Source organism: Rhyacophila brunnea, unplaced genomic scaffold, assembly GCF_057557595.1.
Source record: "Rhyacophila brunnea isolate RB1 unplaced genomic scaffold, BYU_Rbru_1.0 scaffold_2, whole genome shotgun sequence".
Classification (NCBI taxonomy): Eukaryota; Metazoa; Arthropoda; class Insecta; order Trichoptera; family Rhyacophilidae; genus Rhyacophila; species Rhyacophila brunnea.
The window spans coordinates 42,430,048-42,448,193 of NW_028232859.1; the positions used below are offsets into that span (position 1 = coordinate 42,430,048).

The following is an 18,146-nucleotide window of genomic DNA, read 5'->3' on the forward strand; positions in this document are numbered from 1 at the left end:
AATTTCAAAATCTAAATTCAATAAAAAACATAATAGAAACTGATTACAAAAACATAATAAAACACTATAATGGAAATACATAAAACAAAATTAATAGTCTGGTTTTTTTTTTTATTCTGGTTTAATCGTTTTAAACATAATTACACAACAATATTATATGACTTTGTTTACTGAAAAATCAGTATTTGGAATTATATTTAGATTAATGACTAATTTGCTCATGTCACCATGGAAATGGCACAATGCAAATGTTTTGAATTAAAGATTAAAGACAGTGCATACATAATCAAACAGTTGATGAAACTACAATGTATCGATTAAAAAATTAAATTAATAAGAGGAACAATTTGAAATCAACACAGGAATAGAAAATAATTATAAATCAACTCGTCTTTTTTTGACCAACGATCCCAAGAGATCTGAAATGTATGGTAAATTATTAGTTTGATCATTGGCGCCTGAATTAAGCGAGGAGAGGGACAATGACTGAGGCTGTGACCCGGCGGCACTTTTCCCTTGTCCCTTCATATTGCGGTGTTGTGGAAAGCTGGGCATCAACTTCGGGTCACAAGCTATAAGGATAATAACAAAAATGTAATAAATATATGGTGCCTCTATCTTGAGGATTTCCTGGATATAGTCAGTCAAGACAACTGACACCTAAATCGGGCAAGCTACATATTAATATATTGTCCGAACAATATTTCACAATTACATTTTACAGAGAAGAAAATTATAGTAACTAAATTACCATGTTCCGCTCCTAAGCAGAACATAATATAGGCACTGGGACAACTGGACGCCAGGAGAAATGGGCACCAAACTGTCGAATGAAATAAATATACGTTCTTTACGATTTGATACAGAAAATAGACGAGGAATTTTAATAAGTTTCTATCTACACTTGGTAGTTTTAATTATTCATTTTACTCTTAACATGTTTTTTATTGCAGATTGAGAATTATTATGCCAGACGCTTTATATAAAAATAAAAGAACTCTCTTCTCGTTGGAACATGTGCACAATTGAATCATTATTTATGTGTGCATATTAAAATTCTCACTAAATATTAAATAAAAATATAATGTATAAGTATTAAATATATATTTTAAAAGTAACTATAATTCACGAACGTCTATTTATTTTCAAATTTCATTCGATTCCGTAGCGCCAGTTGTCCCGGTGCCAAATCATCCTAAACCCATAATATGGGCTATTAACAGATTTTTTATGAGGAATGGTTGTTACCGGTTCGCCCAACCCATTTGGTCCTTGCACTGAACCAAATACACATTGAGAAAAACCACATGCATTTTTTGACCGGCTCACACTTTGTGTGAGTTCACTCACAGCTTTGTATTTATACAGACAGCATTACGCAAATACAATACATATTATAATTGTTATATAATATGGTTGGCTATGCAATAAAATGTCATTGATAACTTAAACTGGGTTCTTATATGTAAACTAGGTTGTGAAGTTAATGTTCAAAAGTCTATAAGAAAACATTACTCTATACAGTGGAGCCTAAACATATGAAAATAGAACAAAAAGGGCATGTCTACTAATTTTCATAAAAACTGAGTACATACAAGGTTTATATGGAAAAATAGCACCTATTTTAAACTGTAAATTGCTTCAGCGATTTTGGTAGGGAAACCACGCAAGGTTTTTTTGATATTGTGTAATATTCTTAATTGTATGTAGGTAATATTATTATGTACATAAATAATAAATAGCTGTATAAACCTTGGGAGGCATAAAGGACATGGAATGAAATAAAATACAATTTAACTCATTTAGTACTAACAACGTGACTGGCGTCACGTTTGCAATATTAGGTGGCCATTAAATATAATTAGCATACTATTTAAATATGGTAATTAATTAGTAATTATCTAGTCAGCAGTCAATGTGTTGTACTTGATCACATTTTATGTAAGACTTACGTAATGGTGGCTCCTTAAAATAAGAACTTTGAAGGCATTCTTCAGCAGTAGCTCGCTTATTAGGATCGTACATAAACAGAAAGTTTAATAATCTCAATCCCGCCGTCGAGAGCCAAGGGAATTTCTGTTTCAAATTGTTATATGGCTGTTGTTTGAGGGTGAAGTTTTGTAGAGCCGGAAGCGAACTGAACTCTGGCCAAATGGCATCGGAAGGTGTGCCTGCAAAATAATGTTGAATTAAATATTATATATTTCTATATTATCATGTGGGGTGAAATCATTGCTGGATGACAGCCTCCCCGAGCTTGTTTCACTAGTTTCAGTTTTTACGAAGCTGTTGAATCTTCTTCCAGGTGGAGCGCACCTTCTGTGATTTTCCACTGAAGGCAATTGCATTTTAATGTTAGTACCACTTTTGTATGCAAAGAAATGATCTCATTCGTTGTTAGCTGTCCTTTTTTGTCATTCCTATTTGTTGTTACGTATTAGCTAAGTTTATTTGGCAGACCATAAATAATGTCATTGGTTTGCATTGATAGTAGCATAATTAAAATGAATGATTTTGCATGACCTCCTCAGGTGTAGTACCGAAGTACATAAAACACACAGACAAACACGCTTCCTCTCTGTCTGCGCATTGAACACAATGAACGGCATCGAGTACATCAATAAGAATGTTGACAGATGACACTACTGCCTGGTAATTTTTCAAGGTCTTATATATTGAAAAGATTTTTCGGTATAAGTCTGTTTACTGGAAGTCAGTGGCAATTTTCATAGCCGATTTTGGCAAAATTCATGAATTCAAAAATGATAAGCTGCCCAACAAATACATAATCCAGTATATCGGATATTTTCAAAATTCGATTGCCGCTGGCTTCCACTAAATAGACAACCATTTTTTCATATACCTGTCTAATACAATTATAGATCAAGCATTAAGTTCAAAAAACAAAAAAAAAAATAGTGATTAATGGCAACTGCTAGTTAAACCTTTAAATTATACAGTAAAACCTCGTTAATACTAATTCCATGGGACCGAAAAATGTAAAAATATTCGAATTACAAAAATTAACGAAATTATAAAAAAAAAAAAAAATTGATTTTCATTAATCTCGTTTCCGATCATAAATGTGCCTACCGAATTGGGTCATAAAATGTCAGGAATATTTTTATTACCTTCATAAAATAAGTAATTTTTGATGTTTTAAGAAAAGTCTGCTTCAATGATTGGCTCATGAAATAGTGTACTTTATTACAATTTATTGAATATTTTTATATGCCAGGACTCTGAAATAATTTCGAATTTCGGGAAAATTTTGAATTACGGCGAATTTCGAATTATCAGTGTTCTTACTAACGAGGTTTTACTGTATAATTTACAAAAATAAAACGTTACCTAGTAAATCGACAATGAGTTCTAGCTGTGCAATTTCAGAGCGACCGGGCAACAAGGGTTTGTGAGCGAGGAGTTCTCCGAGGATGCACCCGCCCGCCCACATGTCCAAAGCTGGTGTCTGCAGAGGAGCTTCGAGGAGAAGCTCAGGGGCACGGTACCACAATGTGACAACGCGAGGAGTCATCCCTCGTGGGGGCAAGCCGAGCCATCTAGCCAAACCAAAGTCAGCTGAAAAATCATATAAACATTTAATTTGTAAGAAGTACATCTCATGCAAAGAAATTGCGGCCTGTTATTGAAGTTTTACTTTGGACACTATTATGTACTGTTATTTGCAATTTTACATAATTGTTTGTCATTAGGCTAACTAATCATTTTTCAGCTGAAGGGTGCAGGTAAGCTGTGGAGATCTGACATAAATAGTGCACGCTTAACTTTGGAAGACATACATACTTATTTGTTTTCATTGAAATAGGAATATGGTTAGTTGGTTTTTAAATTTCAATTAAACCCTGCCTAAAGCAAACTTCACCACTGGCATACAATAATATGTTTAAAAGTTTCATCAGCATTGGTTTTTCTTCAACATCTTTGATCTCACGAATAATTGAACTAATAGTGTTAACCGTAGAGTACTAACTTGTTCCATTGTTTATGTATGAGGGGTTGTATTAATTAGTTTATCAATATTGTTATCTGGGATAGCTATGCAGTGCACTAACACACCTTCCTTAAGCCGTGTACTCATTAGCGAGCCGTAACTGTAACCGTTCCAGATACTGTAACTAACTCTAAATGCGAAATAATTGATTATTAAGCTCGCAAACTAATTATTTGGCGTCCATACTGGTTATTGTATCTGCAACGTTCACAGTTACGGCTCGCCAATGAGTACCCGGCGTAATATAGATGATGCAAGAGTTTAGTGTGTTACTCATAATAAAGATGTGAATCCTTGTTCTAAATAAAATAACTTAAATGAGGAAATGATTAAATTATTGAAAAATAAATATTTACCAATTTTAACGCATCCCTTGTCAGTGAGAAGTAAATTGGAGACTTTTAGATCTCTGTGAACTATGTAATTCCCATGAATGTATTTAAGACCCTTCAACACTTGCAACATTAAACATTTCACCTGAGATTCGGTGAAAGATGTCGTCATATTGTCGAGTAGCGAAGCAAGATCTTGCTCGCAGTATTCCATTGATAAGAAGATGCTGAAAACAATCAGTTTTGAAAATTTAAAAAAAATCTATTGGTAGGTAAGTACCTATGTCAATATAATGTAATGTTATCTATATTAGCAATAATGGCGCTACAAAATTGTGCATGGATTTACTGCTGCCAGTACGTAACAAAAAATAACAAAAAAAAGTGTAAACACGTATTATCGTGCAATGCATACGTGGATCAAAAAAGTTCAAAAGCTTCTGAATAAGCGATAATTGGATTGTGCGATATCTGCACCTACGCAGTAGAATGATGGTGGCGAACCTGCCGGGCCATAGGATTGGTTTGTCGAATATCCGTTTTTGTCGAAATCGACCATTTAATGCAGAATGATTTTTTGTATCTAAATGGACCAGAACCATCCTTCTCATTAAATTGCTTTGTAATGAAAACAGCATTCATATGCTGTAAAAACAACAATTTGAATACCTACATGTATTTAAATATAGGATAATGAAATTTGTTGTTCGTCTCCAGAACATTTGACATTTGGTCTAATCAACAAACCAATCCTACAGCGAAGATACAATGACAACATCGCGGCTCGCTTACTCTTGAAGAATGCGATTGGCGAGACAGTCAGCACTTTTACGTGTAAACAGTTATTATCGCAATAGTTTAAAATACACATTATTGGTGCAAGTAAATCCATGCACGTGTACAGGAGATATTACTTTACACAAAAAGTTTCATGTGAAAAAAATTTTTGATTCAAAAATGGTGTCAAAAACATAGAAAAAGTAAACAATAATGAAAAATTATATAACTACAAAAAAATTACCTTTCCAAACTTCTTCCCACAAGTACTTCTTTTAATTGGACAATATTCTCATGGCGACATGACAGCAAAACTTGGATCTCCCTCAATCCGCTCAATGGCAGTCCATCCTTCTCTACTTCCATTCTCACTTTCTTCAAGGCAACAATATTACCATTTGTCTTGTCCTTGGCACGATCTATTTAAAGACAAAACAGAAAATTATAATACGTTTAGGTACAGTTTGCACCAATGTTGGCTTAGCACATAGAGTGGCCATCTCTGGAAGCTAAAGGTCGTGGGCTCGAACCCGTTGCTGGTCAAAAAAAAATTGTTTTTTCAATGTGATGTGATCCAGTGCTAGGACCTCCTGAGCTCCCTCCACTCTTCACGGTTTCTAGTTCTTCACTGCCACATACACAATACATGTCTTGTCAAGCCTGGATATTATTTATGTGATGTGTTTCACTCACTACCAATGGCGGCCGGTGGTCTTCAGAATAGCAATTTCTGGTAGTGCGCAATGGTTTACCTTCTATACCCAGCATTAGAGCATAGGGCAAGCACAAGTTCGCGCCACTTCCCTCGGTCCAACGCCAACTCTTGCGCCTCCCGTCATGTCAGACTGCAGCACGTAAGTCGCTTTTGTAGCACCGCTGCAGGGTAAGGGAGTGCCGGCCATGGCAACGGAACCCTTGAGGCTGTACCATAAGGGTAGGAAGTGTCACACTCTTTGGCAGCATCAGGAACACCTGTTCTAGCCACGTAAAGGTCGTAAAGCGTCTCTTCATAATTAGCTTAATCACCGAAGGCTGCCGTGTCAATAAGCTAAGATAATATCTTTGTGTATAATGACTCAAACGTCGAACTTCTCAGAAGGTAAATTAAATATGCTTTTGTTTATTTATTCTACTTCTTAAAAAAGTTTTTAAACAGAATGATATAATATCAATAAAGAAAAATAAATGTCAGTTTATGGCTTTACGCTCCGAAAAATGAATGCGTCAGCCAAATATGAACCGTCGTAAAAACGGAGACGTACGCTGGGTCACTTTGTTAATAGTGCATAGCAGTATGTTTATTTCTTAAATTTCATATTATTATTAATTTATGTGAAATTATAAAATGAACAAACATTGCGTGGGTAATATTTATATTGTAAATCAGCGTTCCTTCGAACTCAGATTTATTTCTGATGTATTTATATGTCATTAAAAGTATGTTTCTCTTATATTATTGTTCTTATTTATTATTCAGCTACGACCTACTACTCATGTAGTGCTGCTGTGTTTTTTTTATTATATTGAATGTATTTGAGTGGTTTAGAAATAAATGCGGCAGTTTGTATTTTCGTAAAAGTTTGGCGATTCATTAAATCTTAAATGTGAAATTGTGAAAAATTAACTCGCCAACATTGTTATAAAACAGAAACTGGCGTTTTTGTTTCTGGAGTAATAATTTCGTGCGCCGATCATAAAGTGTGTAAAAAATGCTACACAAAACGCTACCACAGGAACATTGGACTACCGTTTAAGAAGTATACAATGGCCTCATTGTAATCCTGTGCAAACTGAAAATTCATTTGGATCGCAATCGCTTTGCACACATGAACGGAGTATTGTTCATAATACTACTACATGTTCTACTTCGCGAAGTGAGTGATACACATGAATAACAATGAAAAGTTGAGTGATGTCTTCAAAAATGCAGGCAGTGCGTAGCACTTGGATGGTATTAGAAGAGCCGCCGCTGTTCACTACCTACATTAATTGGTGCCCTCATGGCCTGTTGTAGTGTTAAAACAAAAATCAAAGTGAAACAGTGCAAATGAAGCTAAATAACCACTGTGGATACCTACTGCAAACCCCAGTAAATACGAAGCTCAAGCTTGCCATACTTTTACTGAGTAGGAAAATTAAAGCACTTACAAACAATTCCATAAGTTCCTTCGCCAATTCGGTTAAGCTTCTCGAATTCTCCGACAAATCTGCACTTTCCCAACTAAAACCATAAACAATATTTTTATATAGAATATGTATGTACTAACAAACCGCCGTCTAGCTCCAAAAATATCCGAGGGGAACTGCGAAAATGATAAGGAATGTTTTTGTGAGGGAGAGTACAGTTACAGGATGAACAATAAGGAAATATTACAGACAGTTTTATTGGGACAGACACGATACAAATTATTATAATGATTAATAGAATTAACTGATATAGGGCACCAGAATAATATATTTCTTTCCTTCGTTAACCAACGCGTGTGCAGGAAGAGAACATTAAAGTTTTTAGAATGTCTCAATCTTTCAGCAAGACAATAAGAAAATAATGTCTGCAATTGCTTTAATTAAACACAATCACTGCTGACCTTTTAATTACCATATTTAAATAACACGTTAATTATATCTAATGGCCAAGTACTCCAAATGCGCCAGTCGCGGTGATGGCACTAAATGAGTTAATAAATATTATTCTTTCTTTTTTTTTCTTTCGACCATGTCCGATCCTAATAGGATCATATGGGCCTCCACAGAGTAGAGGTTTGTATTGACAGATGTTTTTTTTTTTTTTACGAGAAATGGATGTCAGCCACTTGCTCAACCTATTAGGTCCATACCCTGACACACACAAATTGAAAAACAATATGTGTAACTTGCCAGACCCAGGATTCGAACTTGGGACCCACGGCGTTATAGTCCAACGCTTAAGTCACACGGCCACCGTGGGCGTCAAACAGTTAAAACAATACGTACATATGAGGTGTCTGGAAACAAAAGCGGAAGTTTTTAAAAATTGATAGAAACAAAAACGGCAATATTCTGGTGGCAGCTGGTAAACATTTCCAGACACCTCATATGCCTAAATGATGTATGTACCCAGAGAACACAGAAATAGTGGAAAGTGCGTTAACTTCTGGGTGTGGTAGGGTAGTAATAAGTTTTAATTCTCGAGTGTGGGGAAATATGGGATTAACTTAAATGCGTTTTATAGAATACAGTCGAACTTGGTTCATTATGATCACGGAAATAGTGAGATCTCGGATGTAAAGAGGAAACATTCGTTGACATTATAATTTATGATTTTCTCCATACATTTACTCACTTTGATAACGAGCTACTTCTCGGATATACCGAGCAAAACTGTTAATGTGTCGATCGTTTAAATTCATAAAACATTATCGACCCTAAGCAATAAAATCCGACCGGGCAGTTAACTAGACCGATGCCGCCGGGATCGGATTACGTTTATGACACTAGTTAAGTGCTTAAGTACCTAATTGGTGTTTTCACCAAATTGAAAAAGTATCCACGCATATGCTTGAAATTGCATGTAAAAAATACAAGTTTTGTGAAGTCAGTAGGTACCTACCAGCGCCGCCTTCTCAGCACTTCATTACAATAAACAACTTCTTTTGTAGTTTATGAATGCCATGCATGTTTCAGATTTTTTATGTTCTATGCTTAAATAGAATGTGGCGCGAAAAATGTTATATAACGACATAACGAGTAATGCTTATAACAAGCTAATTCAGTCGGTCCCATCTTCCTCGTAATAACCAAGATCGACTGTATGTTATTTTCAATAGTTATGTTTGTATGCATTAAAGTCTGTCACATAACCGAAACATGCATTCAATTTTAGTAAATATTTAGGACATTCTCAAGGCTTTTTATTTTATGGACTGGACGTCATTAAATCATAAGCAATTCGGCTTCAAAATCTTGGTCTATAACGATGGACTTTGCATTTCTATTAATCTTATTAATCTATTCTGTGGATGTACCCAATATTTCTGCCTATTTCTCATTTCTGTTAACATAACATTATATAAGCGTTATGGTGATTAATTTTATAGAATAAGTCGCTTCAGTGTGCGCAAACAACCAATTTTGTTACCTCGAATGACTGTGTGCAAGGCGCCAACACTGACAAATGTACAATTACTTGAGAGGAAAGCCGGCAATTTATTTATCGATATCAAACACAATGAGCAGTAACAAGAATAGCCCCTAGCCGCTAGGGCCTAGCGTCAATAGGTACTTACTATATCTTTCTCTGGGATCTCCATCGTTTTCCCAGTGCGGAAAGATATAAGTGCAGTCTTTCTTGCCGATGAGCCTTGTGGATCAGAGCCTTCGGGATTTGTTTTGTCAGAATCTGAAACTATTAACCGGCATCAATAAATATTCTAGAATCTGATGTTTCCAATAAATTACAAATTACGAAATTCTATAGTTTTATTACTTCTCGTCATTGTGTCCATCTTCAAGCCAATAACTATTCCTATTGCCTAATTGCTAATGGAATATGCTTAATTACAAAATTTGAAAGGTTATAATTTATAAACATCTACAGATACTTCAGCGAGGTAAACAGACAGATATTTGAAGCATAGACAACAACAGGCATTTCATAGCAGACGCCATTGTAGGACGTTAGACGCCAAACAAATAATTTTAGGTTTGAGAAAAGAAATATTTAGTCATTAAATATAGTTTTTTTAATTTTCTAAAATAAATCTATAAAATAATCAAATGAACGAATTAGATTGTATGAAATTATTATGTTGCCATGTACATAATTAAAAATAATATTGTAAAAGTCATAGACTACCGTAATGTAGAAATGTCAAACTATGGATATGGTGTAATAACATAACAATATTTTAGGTTATTTATTTTCCTAAACGGTTTTTAAATTAATATTTTGCTGAATTTATTATTCTATACATCAATAAATGATTATTATATTGCTATAATTATTCCTTAGACATGTCTCGAAGTGCTTCATTTTTCAGTAGACTTTGGCGAAAAAGGTTTGATTTTTAAAAATAAATTTGTGTTCATTGACATGACATGCTTAGAAATTACTTTTTTAAAAATTCCAAAGTATTCGTGGTCATGAGGTCTTCGTTGACAAGTTCTGTAAAACCCCCTAAAGCCGTGTTGACACGGTCCAAGTACGATCCAAGTGCCATCCAAGCGCAATTGTATGAGGTAAAAGCCAATTTGCGGCAAAAGCACAAGCGCAATCGTATCTCCATACTAATTATTCCTATCCAAGCTAACTCGGATGAGTAGGACGCGGTCCGAGTAGTTTGGATAGGAATAATTAGTATAAAGCTGTCACTTGGATGGCACTCGGTCCAAGTGTACTTGGATCGTTCTTGGACTGTATCAAGGCGGCTTACATTATTATAGCAATAGGCAATGCTGAAGAAGTGTATTGCAGCATTCTGGCTATCAGGTATCTCTAGCTCTCTATCTGACAGTTTTTGGAAGAGATAATCATCGAACTAATTTTCTGCTACATTTTTGGGAGCTACGTATTATTGCACTCCCTAATTATATAGGTCTCGATTCACTTTTTATCATATAATTCATTAATTCCAGCGATTTTGGCAAGTTCGATCTGGTTGAGCCACATGTTGTGAGTCCTCTGAGGGATGTCCCAGATCATATAAAAAAGCCTAGTTATTATGAAACAGGGGAAATTACTTATTGTCCTGCAAATGCTGAAATCAAAACTTCTGATCAAATTAATGGCATGGTACAGAGCTGCAAACTGGCAAGCAAACTACTGAAAAATGTCGGTGACTTCATGAAGGTCTGTACCTATCGATTAACATTAAATGGACATGTACCCATAGATAAAACTAATAATAGCTTTTTATAATCACAGTCAACACTATTGCATTAAAATAATAAGAAAGGAACCTTTGTAATGTCAGTTGACAAACATTTTTTCATATCCAGTAAATTGTACACAATATGTAATTCGCCAAATTCATTATTACTATTGTATTGGTAACAGATGGCAGAATAGCATTGAGATCAAATGACGCGTTGTTCGTGAAGCATTTAACAGAATGTTAATTTTGTACACACATGCCTTTTTGCAGATACAAAGTTTATTGTAATGGGAGTGAATGCTTATTCCAGTTGAATTAACAAATATTTTATAATTTTTTTTTTTAACTATGTCCGATCCTAAGAAGACCATATGGGCCTCCACGGAGTGGGGGTTATATTAACAGATTTTTATTTAGGAGGAATAGATGTTAGCCGTTTGCTCAACCTATTAAGTCTATACTCTGGGTCCAAACACACATTGAGAAACAAATTGTGAATTTGCCATACCCGGAATTCGATCCTGGGACCCATGTCATTATAGGCTTGAAGCGTAACTGCTAGAGGTGGGAAAACTGGTCGATTTTAAAGATTAAGTATACTTACTACCAGTATAAAAAAATACTTTGTATCGAAACTTGTTCCAAAATACTTACTAGTAATACATACTCAACTGGAACTAAAACTAACTCCATATTATTACAGTATAGTCACCATTTCTGTCCTTCACTATACCAACTTTACAATTAGGGAGAAAGAGAGAGAATGACGATTTGAAATATCGCTGTAATAGAATCACTAAAAAATACATTGAGCGCTGAGTCGATTTTAAACACATTTTAAATTTATGAGCTGTTTTTATACATAAGCGAGTCGCGGCGTCGCAACAGTATCAACTAGCTAGCGTACTCGCTAGTATCGAGGACAGCGAGTCTCATACTCGTAGCAAGCGTTCGAACTTCTAAGTATTTTGTAATAAGAATATTGGGCCACACGTACTGAGTATGGGTAGTACATGCCAAGATTTGAGTACGCAAACTGGTGACAGTATTTCTAACTTACCTCTAGTAACTGCTGGCCCATTGTGCCCTAATTACGGTAGGTAATAACTAGAACTTACCTACTTTTAGACCATTCAGAAATCTTTTGGTATTTGCTTTTACATTTTTATAAATATATTATGATTTTGTGTCATTCCTTAAGTATGTACCTATATGCATACCTACATTCGTTCATCTTCCTAGTTTAGTCCAGTGCTTATGTGTTTTATATTGTAATTTATCTGAATTAGCTGTAAAATTATAGTACTTACTCCAGGACATAAAACGCACATTTCTACAAATATACCATTCAGTCAAATGCTTAACAAACAATATGTCATCAACGCTATACTGCCATCATTCTGTTGGCGGTAGGAAAGCTAATGTATTTGGCGAACTGCATACTTACAATTCACATGTAACCACATTTATTTACAATAAAAAATTTATTACAATATGCGTAAAAAGAAGAATTGGTTTTCTAAATAATATTATCTTTATGTCGTTGTCTCTTGCGTTATACCTGTATAGACACATATGCACAAAATCTGACACTGTAGCTTGACACAACGCAGGGAGTCAAAACATAGTTTACTGGCTCACATCTGATTCTTTCCGCAGCGCCTTCCACTACGGTAGGACGTATTTACGTATGATTAGACGTTCAATCACCACAATCGAGTCTGCTTTAAGTCTAATGCCTATCTAAAAGCATACCCAAAGTGTGTCTCACATTTATTTGATACGGCTATTATTAGTAGTTATTTTGTGTGAAATTCCGATAGTCTCATTAATTTAAACTATTATATATTTTTCTTTATTTTATACAAAACACCTAGTAGGGTGATTTAAAATCAAAACAGTTTTTATAATAAAGTAACCTTACCTGTATGTCTAGTTAAATAGTACCCAAGTGATATTATTTTACAAAATTTATTCTTTCCCCATAATAATATTCCATATATGGAAATAGACACCTCTTATTATGTAGATAGCATGTTTCAATATGTTCAACAGGTAATTGTAGTATTGATGGCTATTTTGTTAAATAAAACCACTTATAAAGAGCATACCTGAAGTCACCATACGTTACTGGTTAATACGAGGGTGGGTCAATAAGTCCTTAGAAAAGCTGACAGGTGGCGCGACTAGTACTGTAAGCGGTTTGTTTTCATGCAGCGGCACTACCGATTCAGTATGCTGCGAAGTTTCAATCAGATTGGTCGGGTTGTTGTGTGTTTCTCGTACATTTCAAAAAAAAATTTGCTTGTGGAAAATGGAAAAATGGAAAATGGAGAAAATTGAGTTTAGAGCTGTTATTAAACATTTTAATATAAAAGGGTTAACAGCAAAGGAAATAAAAAATGAGTTGGATTTAGTTCACGGCATATCTGCTCCTTCACTTGCAACTATTTATAACTGGTTAAATGAATTTAAACGTGGTCGTACATCAACAAAGGATGAACCACGCTCAGGACGTCCTGTAGAGGTGACTACACCAGAAATGATCAATAAAATCCACGATATGGTGTTAAGTGACCGAAGATTAAAGTTGAGTGAGATAATTGAGGTTACAGGGATCTCAAAAAGTAGCGTCATTTCTATTTTACATGACAAATTGGGCATGAAAAATATTTCTGCAAGATGGGTGCCGCGTTTGCTCACAGTCGACAATAAACGCAATAGGGTGGTGGCCTCTAAAGCCCTGTTGTCGCTCATGCAACGCAATCCGGATGAATTTTTTCGTCGCTTTGTGACTGTAGATGAAACATGGATACACCACTATACTCCCGAGACGAAAGAACAGTCAAAGCAGTGGATTGCGAAGGCAAACCATGTCCAAAGAAGGCGAAAACCGTAAAATCAGCTGGTAAGGTTATGGCTACTGTATTTTGGGATGCACGTGAAATTATTTTCTTGACTATTTGAAAAAAGGAAAAAAAATAACAGGGGATTATTATGCATCTTTATTGGACCAGCTAAAAAACAAAATTGAAGAAAAACGGCCTCATTTAAACAGGAAAAAAATCCTCTTTCATCAGGACAATGCCCGTGTTCACACATGTTTACGATCAATGGCTAAAATTGAAGAATTGAAGTTCGAATTGGTCGACCACCCACCGTATTCGCCAGATTTAGCCCCCAGTGACTTTTTCCTTTTCCCAAACTTAAAAAAATGGCTAAGTGGACAACGTTTTTTTTCAAATGAAGAAGTCATCGATCGGACAAATGCTTATTTTGAGGACCTTCCGAAAACTTATTTTTCTGACGGTTTAAAAAATATTGAGAAACGTTTAACCAAGTGTATTGAGCTCCAAGGAGATTATTTTGAGAAATAAAAAAAAAATACAAAAATAAAAACTGTTTTAATGCTTTTTTCTAAGGAATTATTGACCCACCCTCGTATGATTCATCTCTTAGAAACAAATAATTGCAATATTTATAAAATAATTTTCATAATATTTTTAATTTTATAGGTTGGTATGACCACTGATGACGTTGATATTTTTGTGCATGAAAAATGCATTGAAAATGATGCCTACCCATCTCCACTGATGTATAGGGGATATCCAAAGTCAGTTTGCACCTCCGTTAACAATGTTGTTTGCCATGGAATTCCAGACAGTCGACCAATGGTTGATGGAGACATCATAAATGTGGATATAACCGTAAGCACTGTCCAAAATAAAGAAAACCATACCTTAGACTTTTTAGTACAAATCTGTACTGCTTAATTCCGTATTAGAACTTTCTTTTTACCTAAAAATTTTGTTTTAAGGTTTTTCTAAACGGCTATCACGGTGATTGCTCTAAAACCTTTCTTATTGGGAATGTCGATGATCAAGGACAAGAACTGGTATCCGTGACTGAAGAATGCTTGGCAAAGGTGAGCAGTGCTACAGGCAAAAAATAAATCATCAAAGGCCTTTTTATAACCTTTATTGGGCATAATTCAAAATACATATTTACATGAAAATATTTATTCTTTTTACAAATCCTATAGAAATGGTCTGTTCTGATTTCTGCAGGGAATATCAATATGTGGACCAGGGGTGCCCTTTGAAGCAATAGGGTCAGTAATCAACAAATGCGCTAGGAAGTATGGATATACTGTTATTCCTGCATTTCTTGGACATGGTATCGGAACCTATTTTCATGGCCCTCCCGATATATATCACACACGTTAGTAATTTCTTTTTTAGTTACAACCAAAGTATAAAGAAAATCTTCTTATAACCATTCCTCGTTAAGTATTAACATAACCTGCCTCTGCAGAGTTCCATATTTTCCTACCTAAATAAAATTAGCAACTCCAACTTGAGACCTGCAATTTATTTAGGGTTCGCAGACAGATTTTGTTTAATACTAATAAAACATTCAATCAACAGGAACAACTTATTTTCAGGAAACTGGAAGATTTTGTAATTATTGTTGTCGTTCCTTTATTCATTTACGTAGTCACAACAGTGATTTCACCATTTTTCATCAATAACTTCGTCATTTTTGTACATATATACATTCATATGATTATTTTCCAAACATCATGACATCCAAAACAACAATGTACTTGTATTGATATATAAAAAATAAAGTAGGGTTTGTAACATTTGTTGATCATTGAAAATATCATTTTTAATTTCTAGGAAATAACTACCCTGGCATAATGTTGCCTGGTATGACGTTTACAATAGAGCCTGCTATAACTCCGGGCGATGAAATGATAGAATTACTTGAAGATGGTTGGACGGCAATTACGGCTGACAATGCAAGATCAGCCCAAGTTGAACACACCATCCTAATATCAACAGATGGTCATGTTATTCTTACACAGTAAAGGTTTTGATTTAATACTAAAAAATACTGTATGTAGTACCTAATTAAATTGTAGCGTATTATAATTATTTATTATAGATTAAAATGTAAATATGTGAATCATTTTACTTGTTTTTCTTTATTTACTTTTTGGTGTGCCTGACCGCTTCCCTTGTACAATGTAACAGCCCTCTACATTTTAAACTAGAGATTCCCAAACTTATGTGGCCCACTCCCTCCTTTTCAGAAAATAAATACTCAGCCTGGAAATTCACCTTCTCTTAAGGGAAAAAAGATGCAGTGACAAATGTGTATTCTTTCAAATATTTATGACTCTATATTTATTTTCTACCTATGGAACATATTAAAGAAATATGTTGTAAATAAGATGCATTAAACACAGAAAATTAAGACAAACTTTATGTTCCACTAAAATATTATAATGAAGGGAAATGCAGTAAAAAAACTTTGTTCTTTTGTTAACAGACATGAGCACATGACGATATAACTTGATTTTGTGTGTTTATTTGGGGAATATAGAAATCACGACAAATCAAACTACCTATTATATTACACAACACAAAAAATGTGTACGAACGGTTTTTCAAAATTTTCTGCTGCTTTCTTTTTGCATCCACCGTATGTTTAAAGCTCTCAAATTGCTTTCGAGCCTACTATCGTTCTTCTGGTTCACTCTACTAGCTAGGGGTGTTACCACCTACTTTGGGAAACACTGAATCAATTAAAAATATTATAATAACTGTAAAATGTACCACATTGAGAATATGAGGCAGTTAAGACGAGTAACAAAACAGAGCAGGAGGGTGCCAGACCGAGACAAGCCATACTACAGCACTAATGTAAACAATGTCAGTGATAACGACCCTAGATAATATTCAAATTAACCGTGACCACATTTGGTGCATGGGAATAATCAGTATTAGCACACGTTAATCTCACTATAGTTTACTACTACGGTAGAACAATTTAACGTTGAACATGCGCAGATACAATCTCTTCTAATCCACAAAAATTACGTAGAGCGAATGAGGTTGCTTTTCTAGACAGCACTCACATCATTCCTAGTACATCGCTTGACATGGTTCCGACCTTTTTATTTTCTGTCAAAATCATCAAACTTCACGTTAATGTGATATTTCTATATAGGCACATATGGAAAAGTCTCTCAAGCTAGGTATATGTTCTGATAGAAATATTCTGAAGAAGTTTGGATTTTCATTTTTTTTTTCAGGATGACCATCGAATTGCCTATTAAATGGCAGGATATTAGAATAGTATTTTGATGGATGTATGTATGATGGATGATAGATAAATAAATAACAAAAATCTTGTTTTAGTCAAATTTATTTGCCATAATAAAATTCTTAAATAAAAACAAATGTAACTTGGTACAGTAAAAGCACAAGCACATTCTTATATCACTCATTGTATATCAGTCAAATATTAGAGAAAACTCCTGACAAGGCAATAAAGCAAACTTTTTTATGGTATACTTTTAATGAATCTCATAAATTAGGCTGATCTGTTTTTTTTTTGTTAACTTATATAGTTATTAAAAAGAACACTTAAGTTTTAATATGCTTGAGCAATGTCGTTATAATCACGATTAAAAATTAACACAAATAATGGAAAGACTTAGTTCGTCAAGGTGTAAATGCTTTTGGAATAGTTTGGAAGGTATCAATTATTTATGTTGAATCAAAAATGAGAATAGGAATCCTTCACATGTTATATTCAAGAAAGAAATGTTGGTAAACGTACAAACAATAAATATATTGTCGTTGAGCCAGCTATGATGTGTTGTTTGCAAAACTTGACAGGAGTCGAAAACACTGCAAATTTTAATGACCATGGAAATATCTTTGATCGTAATGGATAATTTTTTCCTTGCTATATTAATATATAAGAATTGTACACATACAGCCGAATAAAAGACAGTCATATGGCCACATTTATTCAAACAAATCTCCTGACAAATTATCTGGACGTACAAATAGACAGACGGTTTTAAAGATGAAACTGCACTCTAATATATAATAAAATTGCGTAAAACCAAAAACCTGGAATCAGCCTCCCATAACGATTCTCTTCACCGGGCTTAAACAGGTAGAATAAAGTGAATTTATTAAATAGGTATGAGATCAAATTTGTGCAGATTATCACACAGGTAATATGGTGATGAAACTATGGAAGATAAAATGATTGATAGGACAGCAAACATCTATAACCTAATAAAAAAGATCAACCTTCTTTTAAGTAGTGTGGGTGATACATGTGTATTTATCTTTACCTATAAATATT

General features: G+C 34.4%; 2 protein-coding genes across 3 annotated transcripts; one reads left to right on the forward strand and one right to left on the reverse strand.

The window, feature by feature from the left end:
- Positions 1-112: 112 nt before the first annotated feature.
- Cdc2rk (cyclin-dependent kinase 10) lies at positions 113-9,712 on the reverse strand. Its single transcript, XM_085947461.1, has 8 exons — positions 9,587-9,712; positions 9,387-9,505; positions 7,270-7,342; positions 5,366-5,540; positions 4,369-4,571; positions 3,352-3,579; positions 1,953-2,171; positions 113-572 (listed from the first exon to the last, which is right to left on the reverse strand). The coding sequence occupies exons 1-8, from the start codon at positions 9,603-9,605 to the stop codon at positions 376-378; spliced, it is 1,233 nt and encodes a 410-aa protein (XP_085803587.1). The 5' UTR covers positions 9,606-9,712; the 3' UTR covers positions 113-375.
- A 244-nt stretch (positions 9,713-9,956) lies between these two features.
- Positions 9,957-17,127, forward strand: LOC147072340 (methionine aminopeptidase 1D, mitochondrial). Of its 2 annotated transcripts, XM_085946382.1 has the most exons (7): positions 9,959-10,011; positions 10,112-10,157; positions 10,735-10,948; positions 14,489-14,680; positions 14,791-14,898; positions 15,041-15,194; positions 15,656-17,127. In XM_085946382.1, the coding sequence occupies exons 2-7, from the start codon at positions 10,114-10,116 to the stop codon at positions 15,844-15,846; spliced, it is 903 nt and encodes a 300-aa protein (XP_085802508.1). In that variant the 5' UTR covers positions 9,959-10,011; positions 10,112-10,113; the 3' UTR covers positions 15,847-17,127. The 2 variants fall into 2 exon arrangements, with proteins under 2 accessions (XP_085802507.1, XP_085802508.1); XM_085946381.1 differs by having other exon boundaries at positions 9,957-10,157.
- The last annotated feature ends 1,019 nt before the right edge of the window (positions 17,128-18,146 follow it).